This window comes from Mercenaria mercenaria, chromosome 12, assembly GCF_021730395.1.
Source record: "Mercenaria mercenaria strain notata chromosome 12, MADL_Memer_1, whole genome shotgun sequence".
NCBI classification, from domain to species: domain Eukaryota; kingdom Metazoa; phylum Mollusca; class Bivalvia; order Venerida; family Veneridae; genus Mercenaria; species Mercenaria mercenaria.
Genome location: NC_069372.1, coordinates 36,672,570 through 36,695,814, shown reverse-complemented (window position 1 = coordinate 36,695,814; position 23,245 = coordinate 36,672,570). Strand labels below are relative to the sequence as shown.

Here is a 23,245-nt window from a genome sequence, read left to right as displayed (position 1 = left end):
GTTTGAAACTAGTGTTACCGTAAATCTTAGTCCTGTATAGTAGACCCTGCTCATCGATCTCGCTAACATGAACAAGGCAAAGCGACATTGCGAGTTCGAATCTAAAATATTTAGATATAAGAGATGTAGCCTACTGGATTCATGTACCAATCAATCCCTGAGGATTCTGCAGATGTTATAACACGAAATAACATGCGTTACCCCAGTTTGTTAATGAATACACCCGATGCCGTCACTTCTTTGTAGTTTGACTCTATGCCTTTTTTCTCATTATTTTGGCGCATTATATAACTAAAATGAAGGCCATATTTACAATTCTAGAAACGGCGCTGAGGTAAAGTAATAAGTAAAGAGCGAAATAACTACACTTTGTTAAAATAACAACCACTTCCGCTTATGACGATATTCCCACATTACCGTAAAACCCGCTTTCCGAGCATGCCAAGTGGACCTGTTCCTCGTGTTAGCTATTAGACCCTAATATTTTTCCGTATTGATCAGTTGTAAATTAGGTAATACTTTGTTCGATAATTTTCGGTGATAATTTTCGTTTTCATGTCACTTGATGGCACCCTTTATATCACTATTCATAGACTTTATGACAAACGTATGACCAGGATTTGTAAACGTACAGATCCTTTTGTGCATAAAAATATAACAGAAAGTGTTTGTACATTTCAGATATCAACGAAACATTTGAGACATGTCTGGAGAAAAGAAATTACCCATAGTTTACATCTCCAGAACGGACTCATTCAGCGCATGTCATCGGCTTCATTCAAACGCTCTTACAGAGGAGGAAAATCGAAGAGTGTTCGGCAAATGTAACAATCCAAACGGCCACGGCCATAATTACAAAGTCGAAGTCACAGTTCGTGGACCTGTTGACCCCTCAACTGGAATGGTAATGAACATATCTGATCTTAAAACTTGCATGGAGAAAGCGTTTATGTCGACGCTTGATCACAAAAATTTGGACATGGACTTGGATTATTTCAAGGATAAAGTTAGTACAGCGGAGAATATAGCTGTATATATATGGGAGAGAATGACTGAACAACTTTTACCTGGACTTCTATACGAAGTCAAAGTGCATGAAACTGAAAAGAATGTCTCTATATACCGAGGTGATGTATCAGCCTAACCGAAAGCGGTTTAAATTTCACCGTGTCTGCGACGGCCACCATTTGCTCATTAAAAGCATATATGTAAGAAAATCTCAAATGAAGCATTAATCCATTGAAAACTAGGCTTAAAAGACCACCATGTAAATTACTGAAAAAAAATGATTTAAATCTTGTATTTACCGTTTTGTTTTCTCTTTTCATTCACATTGTTTTTGAATACTTTTGAACTTATATTTGGAACAACAACAAAGTCGGCAACTTGCTGGGCTGTTAGAATACTAAATGATCTAACGTTAGGTCACAACGCACACTCTGTATGGAAAGCGCCCGCTAAAAAGCACGTATCTCATTTGACAACGTGATCTACGAAAGCAACCGTGGCCAGTCGAGAGTTGTGACCTGCAGAATGTTCTGTCTTTACGTCTTGTCATAGCCACGCGTATTCATTATAAATGATTAAATTATTTTTTCTGGTGTACATGCATCTGTAAACACTGTCGAATAACGCACACACTGGATAAGGATTTTAATGTTACTATGTCAGCGACGAGCACCTATTTCTTATTGAGAAGATCCTAATGAAGGCATTAAATCTAGGCTTTAAAGAGCATCATGTGTTTGACACCTATATGCAAATTACTGAAAAAAATGATTGATATCTTATATTTACCGTATTGTTTTCTCTTTCATTCACATTGTTTTTGCATACTTTTGAACATAAACGTATGTGAAACAACCTTGGGCTGTTAGAATACTAAATGATTTAAAGTTACGTCACAACGCACACTTTGTATGGATAGCGCACGCTAAAAGCACGTATCTCGTATGACAACGTGACGTATGTAAGCAACCGTAGCTAGTCGAGCGTTAAGCGATCTGCAGAATGTTTTGTCTTTATGTCTTGTCGTAGCCATACATGATTATTTTTTTCTGGTGTTCATGCATGTTTAAACACTGTCGAATAACGCACACACTGGATAAAGCTTCGAATGGGGCATTTGTTTGTGTTAAAGGCACGAGACTGTCACGTAATCGTCAGGAAAACCCAAGTGAAGGCGTATAGTTGATCGTTTTTGCAAAGTTAAAAATTAAGGGTCAAATGAAACCGGTTTGAACAGTAATAAGGCAGTTGATTCTATATAAGGTTCCAGGGTTGTTTCGTTGGACACACGACCCGACCAGGAGCCATAACAGTGATCTACAATAACGGTAGATAAGGGAAATGGAAAGGTTGTCTAAATGCCTATCCAAAGTCTGTCACATAGTAAGTCATACATAACTGATATCTGCGAACGGGGGCACTGAATTCAGTGAGTCATGAGGATGCGTATGGCAACACATAGAAACCCGTTGTACCATTGTTAAGTGGGGATAAATTAGTCCTAGAGTCCTCATACATAACGAGAGTAACATGACAACCACACCATGCTGGTTGGATGGCACACTACCGTCCTCGTAGGAGCTACTCACCTGCATGGTCTGCCTCCTGACTGACATAATTTACAACAGAGGGTGGGTTGGAACAAATCGGCCATGGTGCATGAATACTAAATTTAACGTAGAATAAAAGATTTTCAATTTCACTGGCTAATCCCTTCCTAACACTGGGGCGGACATATTAAATGGTTGGGGTGGGCGGGGGGCTCTAAAACACTAGAAAGAAGTAAGAATACGATCTCAAATTAAACTATTGTTATAATGATAAATGTATTGTAACAACATTAACAATACTGTCTGCTTTTATGTGCTTCTTTATGCATGTAACAAATACCGAGTATTAATTTGACTTGTTTCGTAGTGAATGATATGACGAGCGAGGCGGAGTTTACTATAAAATTAAAACCCCGTAAATTTAGATAATTACTAAACAAAGACTATAGGCTCCCACTTCCCTACTCCACCAAGCCCCTGCTCAACACCCTACATAAAAACTACCCATCCCTTATAACACAAAAACCCAAATACAACAATTCAATTCCTGAAAAAGAATATAGCAATTAGAGTGAGGCTCCTTACAATATATTACTTAGATCTAGTAAAAATCCAATTAATTACTAAGAAAAATAGCATCTACAAAACCGACGGCGACAACCCGCCTTCGATATAAATTAACTAGTAATAATAGATCTAGTTCCTATAAAAGGTCGATGACAGTACCTTACCTTGCTTACGACTTATTAAATGCACAAAGAACTGTCCTATAAAGATCAATGGCGATCTAGCCTTTGAAATATATAAATGTATATCAATAATTTATTTCTATACCAGATTGACTGCGTTAACTCACCTTCAGTCCGCCCTAAACGATAAAAATAGGAGCCTCAAATACGAAACAAGTTAATCCCATCCCAAAATTACATCCAGAACAATGCCCACAAAAATAATTATAGCAGTATGCACTTTAGTCCGTTCCGTAGACCAAGAAAAATAAACTTGGTTGAAGTCCGAACATGTACTAAGAATGACACTTTAAAATCCTAAAAAAGACAAATAATTAATATTATAATGTTACATGGTAGTTCCTAATTTATCACTTTTCCCTCGTACAAAAATATAAACCTCGTTCCCACCCCAAAACCTTAAAAGACGGACCCCCAAATAAAACACCTACTATGTATGAGTGTCCAGCGTTATTTAATTTCACCCGGGACTAAAATTATGACGTCACACACATTACGGAGGTATCCGAACAGCAAAATGGGAGGAGCTAACATCGGTGATTTAGACTTTTTTTAACTATATTACAAAATAACAGAAATTCATCCCGATAAGTTGCTAAATATTCTACGATTGCTATTAACATTATGCAAATAAAATAATATCGTACGCAATCATTAGAAATTGGACACAAAACATATACGGAGCCGTAGACATTTCTTCGGGTCTCCGAGCAATTGTAATCAAACTCAGGTCGGCGAATGGTTCGTTTCCGTAAATGAAGCATGTGCATGTAACAAAGCAAGCACACCGGACAATTCTACCTCATGATAATTGATTGCGATTTAAATAACATGAAAATGACAGTTTGCAGTACTCTGTATCATGAATTCAGATGTATAAATCATACACACACAATTGAAACTGTTACAAAGTATCAAGGAATGTCGGATGTCAAAATATATAACACTAGTACAAACCTGTTCTCCGCAAGTAATTGCCAACTCCCCCCCCCCCCCCCCATCCCCACCCCCACATGAATCAGAGGTTGTTGGCGTCGTAGCCGCATACCAGATAAATTCAGTTTTATCTCGACCGCATACTTTTGTGTGAAAGTTTTGTCTAACTTCATTAACGATTATGTCCATATTAATAAAAATCAGTCGGCATTAAATCATAGCAAGAATGAATTGTTTTACATGAAAATTTAGCAGCTTCTAAAACGTGTATGTTACTCTTCAAAACAATTGTCAATCTACTGATATATACCTTGAATTTTAGAAAAGGACTGCATAAAGGGGACAGGCATACTTTCGGACAGTTCAACGACTTTAAAAACGCACCATTTTCAAAGAACTTTTACATATCTACGTTTTGGTGTAATAACGTGCCAGTGAGGAGCAATTGTTTATTGTTTTTCTTTACAAAATGGCGTTAATTTTTAAAGGTGGGTGTGGGGCGTTGTTTGAAAATATTTTAAGAGTCCAGCCATACTGACAGACTGATTTTTAGTGTCTTACTGGAAACGTTTCGATACCTGATTATGAATAATTATTTAGTCTGTTATAATTCTTACTACTAGAATGGTTTTTTGCCTAAAATTAAAGATGTCCAATGTCTATCTTTCACTAAGATGTTTAATCCTTTTATATTTACCTCAAACGTATGCTTAGCTGTACATTTGTAGTACAGTAATTTGAGTAAATTCACATACACTTGTTAATATTATGTTTACATCATCATAATTATGTAGTAATTGCTGTTATTTTCAAATACGAAATTTTGGTCAAGTAAACCTTTAAGTTTTATGAATGTTATGTTATGTAATGTATGTATATTATATTGGTTATACGGCGACTTTTCTATCTTTAAATTGTGGAAGAAGACCCGGTCCTAGGTGTCTTTTCTGGACGTCATTTCTACGGTGCCCCTAAAGTGACATGTTACACACTTTTTTTCCAATTAGGTAATTAGGTTTAAACGAAATAAAAAAAGTGTCACATTACCTAATTGGAAAAAAAGTGTGTAACATGTCACTTTAGGGGCACCGTACATTTCAGACAGTAGTGGACACTTGGGTAGAACCACCAACCTTCCGTCAGCATGTTAGACAGATTCCTCACACGGCGAGCCAACTTCGGTTTGAAACTATAAAGGTGAGAGACACAAGAAGTCACTCGATCACATATGCTCCATATATTCAAGTTTTACGCTGTATCATGCAGCTGCCGAAGTACCCTCGAAGAATGAAACAAGTATTGCAGGAGCGGTATGTTTATATTTTCTTATGCCAATTTTTATGTCCTTGTTCATGAGGACATTACATTATTTTGAGCACGTTAATCCTTTCTGTTGCAATTTTATTAACAGAGAGAAATTAATTGCCCCTGACGCTAAAATGTTACACAGACAAAGGAATTGATAGATCTTTGATTAAAATATTTAGAATGCTTTGAGATTAAAATAAATAGTAGCATATCATTGAAGATCACACTTAATACTTTCAATGTATACAAATAGGTTGCCCATTTTGGTAATTATTTTTAGAAAATAGGAAACAATACTTTGATTATAGTATTCACGATTAAGCTTAACTAAGTATGATATTATCAATGCGTGTTCTTAGTTGTTTCGTCAGTCTTGCATTGAACTCAACTTCAGAATTAACACTGTCATACTCGACTAGACGATATACATTTTCGATGACACGCTGACACGCCGAATATGTTAACAAAAATACACCCCCCCCCCCCCCCAAAAAAAAAAACACACAAAAAAAAAACAATAGTTTGCTGCAGCAAAATGTCGTAAATTTACAAGTTCATTTAAGACTCCGAAAATACCGTTCCAAATATATACTTTACTGATGTATTAGGTGCAGAAATGAAGAAGAACATTGCAAACACTGCGCAAAGACAATGGAGAAATCCTGAAGAGCCACTTTGAATGTTCAGTACTGTGAATGTCCAGCAGGAAAAGGAACAGGAACGCACGGAACCTGCAAGCATGTTGCGTCAGTATTTCTGAAGATAAATGCATTTGTCTCTGGAAGTGGTGCACATCTCCAACAAAGTTGCACAGATATATTGCAAACATTTTACAAACCAAAGCACACCACTGAAGGCACAAGACATTCCATCAAGAGAAAGCAGTGCAAGCTATTTGACCCAAGACCAAGACAATACAGAAACATTGATGGATATGAGGATCATGTGCGAAATGTTGTTATAATTTACTGTTACTGTGCAAGTACATCCAAAACAATGTTCCGGTAATAGTTTGATATCTGTACAAAAAAGGTACATGTAGATGTTCAATCAGCTTCGAGGGACCATGGTTACTTGAAATTACCATTGACTGAGCATTGAGTGGATAATGCTTTGACATTTATTCCAGAAAAGAGCGACATCATCGAGAGAAAGACTAGATCGCAGGCAGACAGTCACGTGTGGAAAGAGGGACTATTGCGAGAGATTATGGCGCATTACAACTTCTCGTTTTGGCGAAGTCTGCAAACTGACGGCGAGTAGAAACATGGAAAAACTTTGCAGATCATTCATGAAAACATCAACCTTAACGAATAAGGCAATTAAGAATTAAGAGCAAACTGACATAGTGTCAACCACTATACTAGGTTGTTTAGAACTTTTACGTCTAACTTTGTAACCCTTTAGGTAGGCTTCCGTTTAGCAAAATTATTGAAGTATCAGCTTAAAATAACATACTGGTTCTCGACGTGCTATTTTTATCCCCCGCCTTTTTCGAAGAAAAAAGTGGGACTTGGAAATAGGCCGCGCCCGTCCGTCCGTCCTTCCGTCACACTTTGTGCCGTTCCATAACTCTGCCATCCATCAAGGGATTCTGAAATAACTTTGCACAAATCTTCCACATAAAAATACAAAGTGTCCTGCGCAATACCCAGACCCCTAGCTTCAAGGTCAAGTCACATTAAGAGGTCAAAGGCTAACAGGGTCTATTTCGTGTCCGATCCATAACGCTGCCATTCACCAAGGGATTTTGAACTTGGCACAAATGTTCTCCATAACTAATTGATGTGTCATGCGCAAGACCAAGACCCATAGCTCCAAGGTCAATGTCACACTTGAAGGTCACAGGTTTAGAGTATCAGTTTCATGTCAAATTCATAACTCTGTCATTCATCAAGGGATTTAAAACTCACTTGGCACAAATGTTCCACATACTGAGACGATGTGTCATGTGCAAGACCCAAGCCCCTGCGTGGATGAATATTCAAGTAACTTGACACAAACATCACCATAACAAATTGATTTGTTGCATGTAAGATTCGGACCTCTAACTCAAGGTTAAGAACACCTTTGGAGAACAATTTTGGTCTGGTCTGTAACTTTTTATGCATTGGTGTATATTAAGATAGCTTGGCATAAATATTCACCATATCAAGACATATCAAGCTTTGCATTTGTGCAAAGGTCAAGGTCACTGGCATCCAAGTTAACTTTTTGTTTTTGTTTTTGCACATGAATTTACTTCCCTTTTATAAAATAAAGTACAATACATGTGTGTTTATTCCCTTACCGGTGGAACACACTATATGAATGCCTTCCGTCCATCCGTCCGTTCGTCTGTACGTTTGTCCGAAAATTTGGATCCTGCAATTACTCAAACAGTATTCAAGCTAGGTTCGTAAAACTTGGTATGGGAATAGAGGGCAATATGTAGATTATGTATCTACATCAGCATGACTTATTCATGTAGATTATACGTGAAGGTTACCATTGAAGGTCAAGTAAAAATTGTTTTCGCTCCATAACTTTTATATGGGTGGATTATCTTACTGCTACATACACACGTTCCCCATGATGAGACAATGTGTCAACGCAATGTCATGATCTATGCTTGTCGGTTAAAGGTCAGTGTCACTGTGTAAGGTCAAGTAAAAGTTTATTTCCACTACATAACCTTTCATGATATGCACTAAAGGATTTTCTTATCACTACAAGTAAATGTTTCTCGTGACCAGACAATATGTCGCATATATGTTCCCTATAACCAGATGATATGTTACTTGTGTTGCTTGCATGACCCATATCAATCAGAGGTCAGAGTTACGATTGAAGGTCATGCTCCATAACAATGTTCCCCATGATAAGAAAATGTGTCGCGTACTTGATCTATGTTGTAGGTCAAGGTCATTATTGAAACTTAAGTAAAAATAGTTTATTTTTCTTAGATCCTAAATGGTATTGCCTTGAAGCACTTTTATATCTTTCATTTACTAACATTTCAGCTTTCTAGTTAGGTTAATTCAATAATACAACAACTATATCTTTAACCATCCTCAGCAAACCAGATATTTGATATAACTGAATAAATGGACAAGAATCAATTTTAACATGAATTAAGATGTAAAAATCTAAGTTATTCGCAAAGACGTTAAAATTGACTCTTATGGATACTACCACACAAGTAGTCCACATGAAATAGTCCTAATCTTTCTTCCTTTCCTCGTGCCCTTTCTCAATAGCATCGTGTTTTCTTTTACTTTCCTGCGTTTCAGTATGTATGTATAGCATTCTGTCAAAATCGGCATGTTCCTATCGCATGCTACTAAAGAAGCGAAAAGAAGTGAATTCAGCGGATTGTATTCAATTAAATGTAGTTTTTTTTAAATATAAAAGTTAAAATAACATTTTTTTTTTCTTTTTCTTTGTCTATAGCAATATAGTTTTTTACGGGAATATAAGTCTCTGAAATTTCGATATGTTATAACATGTCGAAAAAAAACGTTAATAAGTAAGTGGATTTTATATAAAATAAAGAACACCCGGATTTAGTGGTGTTCAGCCTTAAGACAGTTAAACTGCACAATGCCGATAGCGCCATCTGGCTTTATAGATAAACCACTTATATGTTTTCTTACTTTTAACTGTGTAGCTGAGACTTATAACTCAAGCAACATTATTTTAAGCCTGAAATAATAGAACTACATGAGAAATAACTAGAATCACAGTTCGAGACAAGACCATCTCAAATCGAAAGCGCAGTATGATTGAGACTGCCGGTTGGGGTACCAAGTCCAAGGTTAGAATAATTGTTTTTTAAAGCGCAGTATGATTGAGACTGCCGGTTGGAGTACCAAGTCCAAGGTTTAGAATAATTGTTTTTACAGAGCAGTATGATTGAGACTGCCGGTTGGGGTACCAAGTCCAAGGTTAGAATAATTGTTTTTTAAAGCGCAGTATGATTGAGACTGCCGGTCGGGGTACCAAGTCCAAGGTTAGAATAATTGTTTTTTAAAGCGCAGTATGATTGAGACTGCAGGTTGGGGTACCAAGTCCAAGGTTTAGAATAATTGTTTTTAAAGAGCAGTATGATTGAGACTGCCGGTTGGGGTACCAAGTCCAAGGTTTAGAATAATTGTTTTTAAAGAGCAGTATGATTGAGACTGCCGGTCGGGGTACCAAGTCCAAGGTTTAGAATAATTGTTTGTTAAAGCGCAGTATGATTGAGACTGCCGGTCGGGGTATCAAGTCCAAGGTTAGAATAATTGCTTTTAAAGAGCAGTATGATTGAGACTGCCGGTTGGGGTACCAAGTCCAAGGTTAGAATAATTGTTTTTTAAAGCGCAATATGATTCAGGCTGCCGGTCGGGGTACCAAGTCCAAGGTTAGAATAATTGTTTTTAAAGCGCAATATGATTCAGGCTGCCGGTCGGGGTACCAAGTCCAAGGTTAGAATAATTGTTTTTAAAGAGCAGTATGATTGAGACTGCCGGTTGGGGTACCAAGTCCAAGGTTTAGAATAATTGTTTTTTAAAGCGCAGTATGATTGAGACTGCCGGTTGGGGTACCAAGTCCAAGGTTAGAATAATTGTTTTTAAAGAGCAGTATGATTGAGACTGCCGGTCGGGGTACCAAGTGCAAGGTTAGAATAATTGTTTTTAAAGAGCAGTATGATTGAGACTGCCGGTTGGGGTACCAAGTCCAAGGTTAGAATAATTGTTTTTTAAAGCGCAATATGATTGAGACTGCCGGTCGGGGTACCAAGTCCAAGGTTAGAATAATTGTTTTTAAAGAGCAGTATGATTGAGACTGCCGGTTGGGGTACCAAGTCCAAGGTTAGAATAATTGTTTTTTAAAGCGCAGTATGATTGAGACTGCCGGTTGGGGTACCAAGTCCAAGGTTAGAATAATTGTTTTTTAAAGCGCAGTATGATTGAGACTGCCGGTTGGGGTACCAAGTCCAAGGTTAGAATAATTGTTTTTTAAAGCGCAATATGATTGAGACTGCCGGTCGGGGTACCAAGTCCAAGGTTAGAATAATTGTTTTTAAAGAGCAGTATGATTGAGACTGCCGGTTGGGGTACCAAGTCCAAGGTTAGAATAATTGTTTTTAAAGAGCAGTATGATTGAGACTGCCGGTTGGGGTACCAAGTCCAAGGTTAGAATAATTGTTTTTAAAGAGCAGTATGATTGAGACTGCCGGTTGGGGTACCAAGTCCAAGGTTTAGAATAATTTTTTTTCCAATCTGTAATTCTAGTTATCTCACCTGAATGTCCATTATTTTAAGCATGAAATACTTGTTTGTTTGTTTGTTATGTTGAGAGAAGAAGGAAAATGTCATAAATGCTATTATTTCTACGATAATATTATGCAGTTAGCGGCTCGTTTACACGTACAGAGATAATGGTTTTCAAACTATTGTATTGATGTACCGATTCCCATGAGCGTCATTGTTGACTATGCATGATGTGAAGACATGGTCCTTTGGGAAATAATATGATAATGGTAAATCAGAATGGTTTAGATTAAGGGGAGCTGTTTTAGAGATTTTCTTCTCGAAATATCAAGTTCTGACAACAGTTTATAGTGGTAGTTTAGATTAAATATGAGGCACAAAATGAACTTTTAATTTTCATGATTCGCGTGAAGTCCACGGTACAGTTCCTGTCCATTTGTTAACAAGTTATTTTTATAATTGCTCATATTTAGTTGTATTAGAATCATATTCCCGGTCATTCAGTTCACCTGACAGAACAACTGCGACTTCGTCTTAGGAAAGATCTCCCTGACTAGCGACACGTTATCACCGAACTATAGCAGTGTCATAATTTTGGCACCATTGCTTCTACGGTTCATGCAAAATGAACGTCATAATTTTAAATGGAGCAAATAAAGAAAATAGATTAAAAACATATGGACTGTGGTTACCGCCAGAATTGGTCATTTACGTCGTCTGATGTCGTCCCATCCACTAAACCGGCACTCATTTTATGGAATTTAGGTATCGTTTAATATAAAACTGTTTTTTTTTTATTTGTCAACAATAGGTTACAGCATATAGCATAATAAGAGATATTCTATAAGTAGGAAATTACATGCCGTGTTATTTGAAAAAGTTTGTGTTATATAGAACTTGTATAAAGCCCTGACCCTTGCCATGTTAGATTTTAATATAAAACTTAACTATGAAGCGGCGACAAGGTGACGTCGAAACAAACATAAGAATTCGCGAAAAGTAAGTTCAGAAAAGAGTAACAGATGCACGATTGAAGACTCATGATAACGTCTTTAATATGCACCCATTGTCGAACTCGGCGTTTTAGCATTACAATATAAGGTATTAAATATCATATCGAATTCATTAATATGGAAAGACACAAATGTGATATTCTTTTTTCCACACGTCGGCCTTTCCTGCTGATACGTTAACAGTTCTTTCTTCGACTATAGAGGAATTCACAATGTTGTAAGTTGCCCTGTTGTTTAACAGGCGGTCTTGATTTGAATGCGCATGCACATGCGCTCTACATGTGGTAAAAGGATGACTTAGGTAGCAGTTGGTAGTTTCCAGCCACATATTTGAATTGGCCAGGGTCAAAATCTGTCATTAGAGATAAAACCTTGAAGTGAAGGCTGTTTTGATGTTTGAAATATTTGTTGATGTGAGTTTTTGATTAACAAGTTTAAGAATGGTATGTTGCAGAAATTCTGGCAGATGCGAATGTAAGCTTGATGACATTATTTTTGTATAACTGCTTGAAATCCGTATATACCACTATCAGCATTCAGCTTCTCGTGAACTGTCAAATAACATATTATAGGAATAAGGTCAGTAATTCGGTCGAAAATGTGCTTCCGTGGTGTAGTCGAAAGAAGTCCATAATAAATAGATCCTAATTTTCCCATTTTCTGCGCAAATTCGTGTAGAACGAGTGCTTTAATCACACTTTTTCGCTACTAGGATACATTCTGCATGAAATGAGACGGTTTTCATGTTCATTCAACCCACATGGCAAGTTTTGCAGATCGAAACCGGAAGTAGGTGTTTATTGCGCGGAGGAGAGCAAATATGCGCCATTTTTAGGGTAGCAGACCACAACTGACTGGCATTTCACTAGGAACTATTCAACCCCCTATTTTCTTTTCATTTTTTCGTTAATTTGTGATAGAACTTTCATGAAAAATTGGTGTAGGAAAATGTGATGTTCTGTAAAGATACGTAAAGACGACATGAAGTTGTCGTTTTTTATATGAAAGAAAGAAGGATTTGAATTACTGACCTTTAACCTATAGGCCTCACACAGTAAAGTAATCGGTTGACAGGTATTTTTGTCCAGCTCTGCATGTAATACTTGAAACTGAGTACTGAATGCATGTGGCCATTTGGCTCTATCATTTCCCCCAACATTTTAAGGCCACTTGGAAAATGGCTAATTTGGGCTGAAATGTCATGTATTTTCGCGGGCTGAAATTATCTTTCAGGTGGCTTGTGGATTTAAAAATCTATGCTTTGTATGAAGTTTACTATGTATTTTATTTCTTCTTCAAGTAAGATGTAAACAGGTATCTTTTTATTTTCAGGTCTGCATCTCGTAAGATATCAGAAGCCGTCTGACTTGGCCACATCGCTCGGAAGTCCGAAGTACTAGAAAAAACCGGCATCTGCTACCTTAACAATAAGATATACATATTCTCACAATGAAAAGATTTTGGTCATAGAACATATTGTACAGAGTGCTTTAATGGACATGTTATCAACTATATCTTACCGGTATTCTTATTTTCATCTTTCCGCAGGCATTTTCGAGTCCAGATCCACTCACAAAAAATACGTAAACCATGATTCTTACGTTTGAAATTTTTATATTTTCTTTCATTTTATCTGTCAAAAGTGTTTTTTTTTTCTCTTCAAATAGTGTAGACTATTTTTATCCGAAATTTAATGATATCTATTATATTTTTTAAGAGACGTGGTTGTTTGTCACTGAAGTTTGCTGTTTTAGTGATATACGGGTTGCTGTTGAGCGCAATTTATCACACAATTATTATGCATCTGTCATGATAAAACATCACATTGGTGATCAAGACCATAACATGGATTTGTTTGTGACTCCGATGACGTCACCTAATTAGACAGGCCATAAAAGTTATCGAAACATGAACGATGTCTTTGATGTGAGTTACTGACTTTTGCCCTTCAGTAACAGTACCATAATTAGTATGCACTTGGACAAATATGTCACGAGATGGGACTGTTTCTTGAAATAAAAAAAAAAAAATAAACATAGCACACGATATCTAAAATTATTAACAAAGTCTATAAGAAGATCATTCGGAAGTTTGATGAAAAATTCCTTTTAATATGATGTTTATATTACAAAAATCTAAATTCATAAGACGTGCATCGTATCTAGGGCTTCAATTACTACTAAAGGAAATACTTGACATATCTCCATACCATGGTTATATTATAGAATATTATTTAAATTCTGAAAATAATATAAAAAAGTTCGTCCTTGGAAGTCGACAACCTTCAATAAATAGCATAATAATCAATTTAAATTCCACACAAAAGAGAGATCATGAACAACAAGTGAAGAATGGGAGTGTACCAACTACTTAATAACTTATTATATATATAATAACCCACTTTAGTACAAATTTATGATTCGAATAAAAATCTATTTAACAATGCATGTCATCATGTCTTTTGGTCCTTGATCCTTTTAAGATTTATAATTTGAACGTTTCCGTTCCGTGCATGAGACTGTTGCTTTAATTGAACTCCGTGGTAGTTTGTGTTCACGTCTCGCGGTATTTTCCTGGTATCCTCTTTGACATTCTTCTAAAATTCGTCGTGCCATGAGAAACCTAACATAGTGGCTTTGCGACCAGCATGGATCCAGACCAGCCTGCGCATCCGCACAGTCTAGTCAGGATTCATGCTGTTCGCTTTCAAAGCCTATTGCGATTTGAGAAACTGTTAACGAACAGCATGGATCCTGACCAGACTGCGCGGATGCGCAGGCTGGTCTGGATCCATGCTGGTCGCATGCTGGTCGCATGCTGGTCGCAAAGCCACTATGTTGGTTTTCTCATGGCACGGCTAAAATGTAGTTTACGGATTTTTTTCTTGTGATACTTAGAAGACGAAACATATTCGTAATAATCTTTCAAATTGATTATTACCATATTTGACAAATTTCTGTATAATATTGCATATTTATGCACCTCTTAAGATCTTCAAGATCTTGAAATAGAAAATAATGGAGATAAATAGAATATTGACACCCTCGTTTTTCTGCATTTAATACTTCATAAAGGGATATTCAAGTTTAGTTGTGGAATGAAATTTGACTTCCTTATTATCATGAATGTAGTACTAACTTTTCGCATTTTATTTGCACACGTAGGTAGGGCAAAGGGGGCTCCCGTGACCGATTGGTTAAGGTCGCTGGTTTTAAATCACTTACCCCTAACCGATGTCGGTTCAAACCTCTCTTTGGGCGTAGAATTTTTCATGTGAGAAAGCCATCAAGCTGGCTGCGGAGGGTCGGTTGTTCTAAAAAAATAAATCCTGGTTTTATTTCATAGCAAAATGCAGTCACACCCGAATAAATGCCACTAGTGTAAAACTTGTTAAAAAAAAAATAACTATTTTTCTACCTGTTTAATTGTACAAAGCGCAAATTTACGCGTTCAAAGATCACCAGTACTTCTTTTTTTCATTTCACAAGGATGGTTTTTGCAGACAGGTTCGAATGCACGTAAATATCCCTAACGAATACAGCCAATAGTAAACACATTTAAAATCCAGACCCTCTTAATGTACTGCAATTTTCCTATCCATAACAAATCTCAGTTATTAATATTCATCAACTATTGCTGCTAATGATCGGCATTGAACGTACGCTTTAAGGTGATTATGTCCATTTGTTTTCTAAACGCCGTACTAAACGCCGTATTACAGGACATGAACTAGATAATACATCTATTGTTGTAGAAATAAACTAATGTTGTTTTTTTTGCCATAGATATATTAAAATCACATTTATTGCTCACTCAAAAGGGATGTATTACAGATGATTTAAATATTTATGCTGAGTTCAGTTTATAACGTGTAGTCGAGAGTATTCGTTTTTTTTTTAATTTCCGTAGTACGTTTGTTTCAATTAAAAACAATATATACTGTTAAGCTGTGAAAAACTCGAGATTTCAAAAAAGAAAATTATAATAATAATAATAATAATTATATATATTTTTTTTTAAACAATTCCGATCTTGACTTGAAATAAGGGACTTTACTTGCACAACTGTATATTTTTCATTATTACAGTACCGTATTAAAAATTGTAACAAAACTACGTAGGACATAATCCTGTAGGTTACACTATACCAATTCAGTTCCTTTTTTATTTCATATAAACAATGAAATTTTGAGACAGTTGCGTCTGTTTAATTTGATTGAGATGAATCAAATTCTATATCGTTTAACGTTGTCCTCATGTGAGTAACTACCTTAAGTCTAATAGACGACATTGCTTATTCAGTAAACAATATTGAATATGCTAAAATGGTAAGTACGTATTGCATTGTCTCGATTTATTGTATAATTATGTTCTAACGTCATAGATGTTATGTTTCTTTTCTTGTCAATGCGCAGATTTCATTTGACAGGCAGCAGTGCTGCATCGCAGTTGGTTCCTAAACGAGGCTGTTTTAATTATTTTTCAACGTGCATGCGAATATATTTAAGAAAGTCTAGATATTGTGGCAAGACGACTCCAGTGGACATCTACTTATGTGGTGTTGATTTTAGTACGTAAACACTGAAAATTCTGCAACGTTTATATTTCAACAGTCAAACACGTGTCTAATAAGCTAATTCAACTCCGAGTGGTTTCTTTATTTGTGAACACAGTTTGTATCAAGATTATTTTTTTTTTTTTAAAAATGGAGCCTCTATCAGGTTTCAACAGGAACAGTAACATTCGAATAAACATTTGTGGCACTATTTTTGAATGTCACTCGGAGACGCTTAAAAGGTTTAAGGAATCTAAACTGGCACATATTAAGAGGCAGACTAATCATTACGACTCCGTCAGAAATGAATATTATTTCGATAGAAACCCATATATGTTTAACGCTATTTTAGATGCGTGCCGTAAAGGTACAATCCATCTTCCGAGAGACATGTGTGGAGCTAGTTTCAGTGAGGAGCTGAAATTCTGGGACGTTTCTCCAAGCCATGTGGCGCCATGTTGCTGGGAGGCATTGTACCGGAACGAAAGTGACGTGGTTAAAATCCGTAAGGTGACGAAATATCTCCGATGTGATGCACACATGATTGAAGATGTACAGAGTATAGCGTCATGGAGGAAGAAACTTTGGCTGTTTTTCGACGATCCATCCTCCTCTGTGAATGCAATGGTATGTACAAAAACGTATGTGTTTTTTTGACAGACTCGATGCTAAAAATTGCACTTTCTATTTAGGTTTGAAAGAGAACACCCAGACCTTTTCCTCAGGGGAGGACCGTCATTAATGTTGGACAAACTTGTGGTCCAACCCATTTGCTTTTCAGTTTCGTCATATGTGTGTTTATTGTAATGTATTATATGTACCAATGTATTGTATATTATAAATTTATATTAGCAATAAAATGTGATTAAATCAGACCTTTTTCCCCACAATCCCTCGAAATAGCTGATATGTGTATGCTATTTTATGCTCCATCTTAAATACTCTGGAGGTTTTATGTGGATTCAGCAGGCACTTTTTCAAATATATGTATCCTTCATCCGGATATAATTTAATAATGTAATATGTGTCGGTTGTGTTTGAAAACTGTCTTACTTAAAACTTCCAGTATCTAAGATAGGTCATGAAAAGAACATGTAGTATTGGAATAATGTTTAATCATATGAGCCGCGCATCCGCGCAGTCTGGTCAGGATCCATGCTGTTCGCTAACAGTTTCTCTAATTCCAATAGGCTTTGAAAGCGAACAGCATGGATCCTGACCAGACTGCGCGGATGCACAGGCTGGTCTGGATCCATGCTGGTCGCAAAGCCACTATGTTGGTTTTCTCATGGCGCGGCTCATATTTTATTACTTTCATGTAACGCATGCCAATACAAAATATTTACGGACAAACAATAGTAAATATAAAGTACATAATTCAAAGTAAGTATCAGAGTGTAGTACAATTAATGTTATCAAAAGCAAAAAAGGGTTGTGCTTCAAGTCATTGCAACATTAGAGGGTTGGCCCTTCCCCAAAAGCAAAGATGCAATCTTTGACGAGAAGTATCAAAATATGCACGTTTTTCGACAGAGCATTTTCATGAAAAATAAAATAAAAAAAAAAGTATCAGTGCCAGAATGTTGGTTAACGAGTCCAAAGAGTTAAAAGGGGCCTGAAAGTTATGGCCAATGGGTATATTTCTTGTTTTATAACTGGTCTTTGATAATTCTTTCATTCTAAACAGGTGGCATTTTAGGAAAGGTCTCACAATGTATGACTGTGGAACTTCGGCTATTTCTCAATATTTATATTCCGTGACTATATATGTTGTATGGAAAGAAAAAGGTATCAATATTTATAATAAAAAGATAAAAGGTAAGGGTAGATGTCTGATGTGTAACAGTGGTGTATTATTATCAAGGACGGCCTTATCAGAGAGATGACACGCGCAATCTGACGTTACTCACACAAAATGGCGTCGTTCGATTTTTCAAACTGGACACCAAATTAAAAACAACAACAAAAAAACATTAAATTATAGTTTACAAAAATGTAAACCCTTGTAGATATATAGAAATAGCATTTTATTCGTAGACTATAAGGTTGTTCTGCATGTTTGATTATTCTGACAGCGTAATGTCATTTATCCGGAAGACCTAGAATAACGCCTTGTAGCTGTTTACACAGGAAGCAGGAATATTGCTGGTCATCTATTATATCCCATGTATTAAATTGCCATAAGACTTTAAATTTATGTTAAACCCGATGAAACAGCTATTCAGATAGATGTTATGGATAATTATATGGTTAGAAAAGTGCTACTTTTAATACTGTTCATGAACTTTTACAGTTAGAGCCATGAAGGGAGGTAATAAAAAGCAATAGATTAAATAAAACTTTCCAATATGCTCATCAATGTTCAAATCTTTGACAAATATTAGAGAAAACAATGATCAGAAATAGGATTTAACAAGACATTAACATGTTTTATGTTCACAACGGAAAATGTGGCAGCCACATTTTAAACAAAGGCATTATGATAAGTAATAAAGAGTCAGTGCTACTTTCTTTCTTGAGTTTGATTTTGACACTATATAGGTTTTGATGTAAACTAATTCAAAGTAATAACAAAAAAAAAAACAAAAAAACACCAAAACATTAATACGTTGAAATAAAATCTGTCGAACGAAGACATAAATGCAGTTTATACATGGCATTTTCTGCGACACGAATATTTGTTTTTTCTTGACTTTGAAATAAGATTTATATGAATGTGCGTATCTTTTATTTTATTGCTTTACCTTCTTTGGGGTTAGAGAACACCAATTGTTTTCCCATAGGCTTCCATTATAACATTATGACGGGTACGGCCTTCCATAAATCGAAACATGTTAATCTAATCACAAGAACTATCTTAGGTCCACCAAAATATCGGACGAAAAACAAACGAATAGTGATACTTAATTTTCGTGTGAATGAGATGACTCCCTGTTTACATCGTTGCCATGGCGGAAGAAATTCGTTTGATATAACATTTTTTCAATACACATAAAATGTTGCATTTTTTGTCAGCATGTATAATAAAATACTGTAAATGCAGAAAAGAATTTCAATTTTGAAAAAAAAAATCACTTCTTTGGCTTGTTTACATGACTGACCAATCAGAAAGGACAAACATTACCTTATACCCAGGTATACGCGTGCCTTATTCCAAGTAAGTTCCCTGTACTTTTTTGAATTTGTGGTCTCTGACCTTGAAGATATCATCATCATCATTATCATTATCATTATCAACAGAAGCAGCAGCAGCAGCAGCACCAAAATTATTATTACTATTATTATTATTATTATTATTATTACAGATATGGGGCAGTTTTATATCCTTGCTGATAGTGATGTCGACAATTACTGAGGCTTTGCAAACCTTACCAACATTCACAGTGAACCTAACAGAATCAGAGACAAGAGTCCTCATTGAAATTGTCAAGCTACTTGGCCTAGAAAATAGCACGGCCGCTAATTTAGAAGCTTTGAAGCCACATCCGTATTTATTGTACACAGACGCATGCTGTCATCTTCTGTTGACAGTAGACTTTCTCTTAACGTTCATGGTTTGCCCAAGAAAAAGAATGTACATGTTCAGTTACATTCGAATTATTGTACTGTTCGGATATATCTCTTTTTGGATAGCGTTTATGATGGAAATCCATCTGGAGTCTTTGACGACGGTTGCCAGCATAAGAACATATATGGCTTTTAAGTATTTGTCAATACTGCAACTGACACGTCTATGTTATCTAGTTAAACGAATACCAGCATTCAATATTATGATTTACACATTTTTGTCTTCGTTGCAAGAGCTGAAAGTACTTATGTTCATGCTTGGGATACTGATGTTTATATTCGGGTTCATTATGTTTATTGCCGAAATGTTTCACAATTCCAAGATTGATAACGTATTTGTAGCAATGTACTGGGCCTTGATTACGCTAACAACGGTAGGGTATGGAGATTATTACCCCGACACCGCTTTTGGTCACGTCATTGCTGTGACATGCGCAGTGTGCGGTGTCCTAGTTCTTGCACTTCCGATTGGAATTATTGCCTCGTCATATTACACCTACTGTAGCTATCAGCAATATGCTGCCACGCATATTAGACGGTATGGAGCAAATTCCATCAACGACGATTCTGACTAAATAGCTAGATATAGTCAGTACAACATAACTTCTTAATTACAGCTATGCAGCTGTGCAATTTTACTTCTGTATGACTTAATCAAGAGTGGCTGCAGTGGTCAAGTGGGAAGACATTAGACTAAGAAACCAAGGGTCGTGCATTCGAGGCTCAGCTCCTCAAAAAAACTAAAATTACTAACATTCTTTTGGTTAAGAGATCTCGTGTGCTTTTCACCTGACACGGAAACTTTTGGAATGGGGGATACCAATTTAAGTTGATAAAAGTCATCTGAAAGAGTCGGCTGTATCCATGAGTCACCAGCGGCAACTTGGAATAAGTTTAGATACCCACTCAGCGGTTCCGCAAGCGATGTTTATGCTGCAGAGGACGCACATTCTACATTGTATTTCAGTACAAACTATTACAGCTATTGCTTCTATTTATTGTGCGAGGTGTACCTGTTTGAATAACCCGCCTACAGTTTAGATAACGTTGAAAGTGAAATGGACACTAGATGTACCACTGGAATTATTTCGACCAAATCGAGCATTTGAGAAAAAAAACTATCGACCTTTGGAAAACCGAGATAGCTTTCTCACATACAAATGTAGCAGAGTCAAGCTGCACTTGTTTAGATAATTATATTATATTTGTATGTGCATGTCCTCTCTACTCCGTAATGCGTTGTATCTTGCCTATACTATTTGGGCCGTTGTATCATATTTGCACTCCGCGGTTGTTTTATCATGTCCAGTTGTGCATAAAAACTTGTTTTGTAAGTTCGTGAGGGAGGGAGTAGATTTGAACAGTCAGCTTAGCTTGTTACATGAATGACAGCTTTTGGCGCGAAACAACATTTTCTAGGTACTTCATAGAACAGTTCATTATGAACCCAATTAAGGTCCCTTTGACTATATTTAGTTGTTTCATAGAATCTTTTCTATAAACTGTCCTGACTTTCGGACATCTTATTTCAGTTATTTATATCTATTAGTGCCATTAGTGAACATAAGATAGACGAACCTGATATTCTATTTTTATTTGTATTCGTGCATTTAGTGATAAAAACAAGAGATGTGCTGTTTTGAGAAAGGAATGTATTTCAACTTTTGCTTTGTTATATTGTAATTTGTATCGTTTCATTATTCTGTTTTATATTGTTGGCTTTTCTTCGTACAATACTGGTACCACCTAATAAATTTATAAACTACAAAAATGTTTGAGATATCTTCAGTGAAACCCGAAACTCGGCACAACATTAATATAAGAACTGTCATGGCGGTCCAGCTGTTGTGAAGCTAACTGATATATCTGTGACGATTAGCATTCCCATGATTAGGAGCAGAATACATTTAACATGTTTTTGTTCCTTTTAATATTCAAATATGAAGATATTTGTGGCTTTCAGTATTTCTAAAAATCATTCTTTTTTGTAATCGTACCCAACCCACTACTTATTCTCTATACATTAAATACGTTAAAAGCTTCTATCTACTTTCATTCTTTGTTAAATACAGTTGTTATTTACAGAGGAAGAGCCCTGACAAAAAAAAAAAAAAAGAAAAATGTTGATAAAAACACATCTTTATCAAATGTGAATTTGCCTCGGCCACCAACAATCCCTCGGGCTTTTGCAGAAGATAATACACACAAAACGTGTATAATCCATATATATTCATGGTTAATTTTTATTATTTGAAATATTGTGAACCTATATAACTTCTGTCAAACATACAGCTTGTAATTCACAAGTAAATACAAAATCCTTATTGTACCTTTTGTATTGTATGTTGCTAGACTACTTTCATTTAATATGCATGACTTGATTCAGTGCTATAAAAAGCGCACAAAAAGAAGAATAAACGACACTCAGTTCTATTTTAACTTCGATATATATTGAAGAAAAAGATGCAGGTATATGGTAAAAGGGTCATTATAACTGTAACTAGATCTGGGATTTTGTAATTTTGCCGAGTCGGATCACACTCGGAACTTGCGCACCTTGTGCGATCCGACCGTTGGCAAAATCCATGAGAGCCGAATACAGCATTCCAAATCAAGCTACTGTTATAATAACCCTATTGTGTTACTAACAATTACGAAAAAATGTTAGTAATGGGAAATATATATCTGTGTATAAAAAATGACACAAATGTTAACAAGATCACGAATTTCAATAAAAAGATAAAGAAAATAGATAAGCTACTCACATAAAATCACAAGATTTGTGTAACTCAACTTTGGACATCAGTTGCAATAAAATTAAAGTACTGTGCAAAATCTGCCATGTCTTTCGCATGGCATGAGGTTCGTGGATAGCTTTGCTTCAGCCAGAAAAATATTAAGAACAGTGTCTTGTTATTTAGTTAATGTATGACAATTTTTCAGGTAAAATATCTTAACACAAATAATATCCACAGTAATGACCTGGCCCCGTGTTCACAAAACATTTTTCAGTCTCAGCTGAGTTTGAGTTTGAAATTTTAATATCAGTTTTACTAGAACTTCATGGTCAAATTCCAAATGAGACTGACTATATATATCAGTACTAAATAGTCACTTGAAAAAAGTTATTAACTTCAAATCAAAATTTAAACATGCTGTTTAGATATAAATGACAAATAAAGTTTCGTTATCAAACTCAGCTGAGACTGAAAATGTTTTGTGAACACGGGGCCTGAAAGTCACAAAAAAGTTAGTTACTTTCACTTGGATTTGAAGTGGTAAACGCTAAAGAATTCCGATTGTCTAATAAATGGTGACCCAAATCG

General features: G+C 35.9%; 2 protein-coding genes across 2 annotated transcripts; both read left to right on the top strand.

The window, feature by feature from the left end:
- The first annotated feature begins 703 nt into the window (after window positions 1–703).
- Window positions 704–1,144, top strand: LOC123544711 (6-pyruvoyl tetrahydrobiopterin synthase-like). The gene has a single exon (XM_045330775.2). It carries the CDS (start codon window positions 704–706, stop codon window positions 1,142–1,144), a length of 441 nt encoding a protein of 146 aa, XP_045186710.2.
- Window positions 1,145–15,584: 14,440 nt separating this feature from the next.
- Window positions 15,585–21,576, top strand: LOC123544712 (potassium voltage-gated channel protein Shaw-like). Its single transcript, XM_045330777.2, has 2 exons — window positions 15,585–16,979; window positions 19,658–21,576. The coding sequence occupies exons 1-2, from the start codon at window positions 16,503–16,505 to the stop codon at window positions 20,492–20,494; spliced, it is 1,314 nt and encodes a 437-aa protein (XP_045186712.2). The 5' UTR covers window positions 15,585–16,502; the 3' UTR covers window positions 20,495–21,576.
- The last annotated feature ends 1,669 nt before the right edge of the window (window positions 21,577–23,245 follow it).

Excerpts from the sequence above, each read along its gene's own strand:
- LOC123544711 (XM_045330775.2), top strand. The coding sequence starts at position 704 with ATGTCTGGAGAAAAGAAATTACCCATAGTTTACATCTCCAGAACGGAC.
- LOC123544712 (XM_045330777.2), top strand. The coding sequence starts at position 16,503 with ATGGAGCCTCTATCAGGTTTCAACAGGAACAGTAACATTCGAATAAAC. Across the intron at positions 16,980-19,657 it reads CCTCCTCTGTGAATGCAATG|ATATGGGGCAGTTTTATATC; the intron begins GTATGTACAAAA and ends TTATTATTACAG.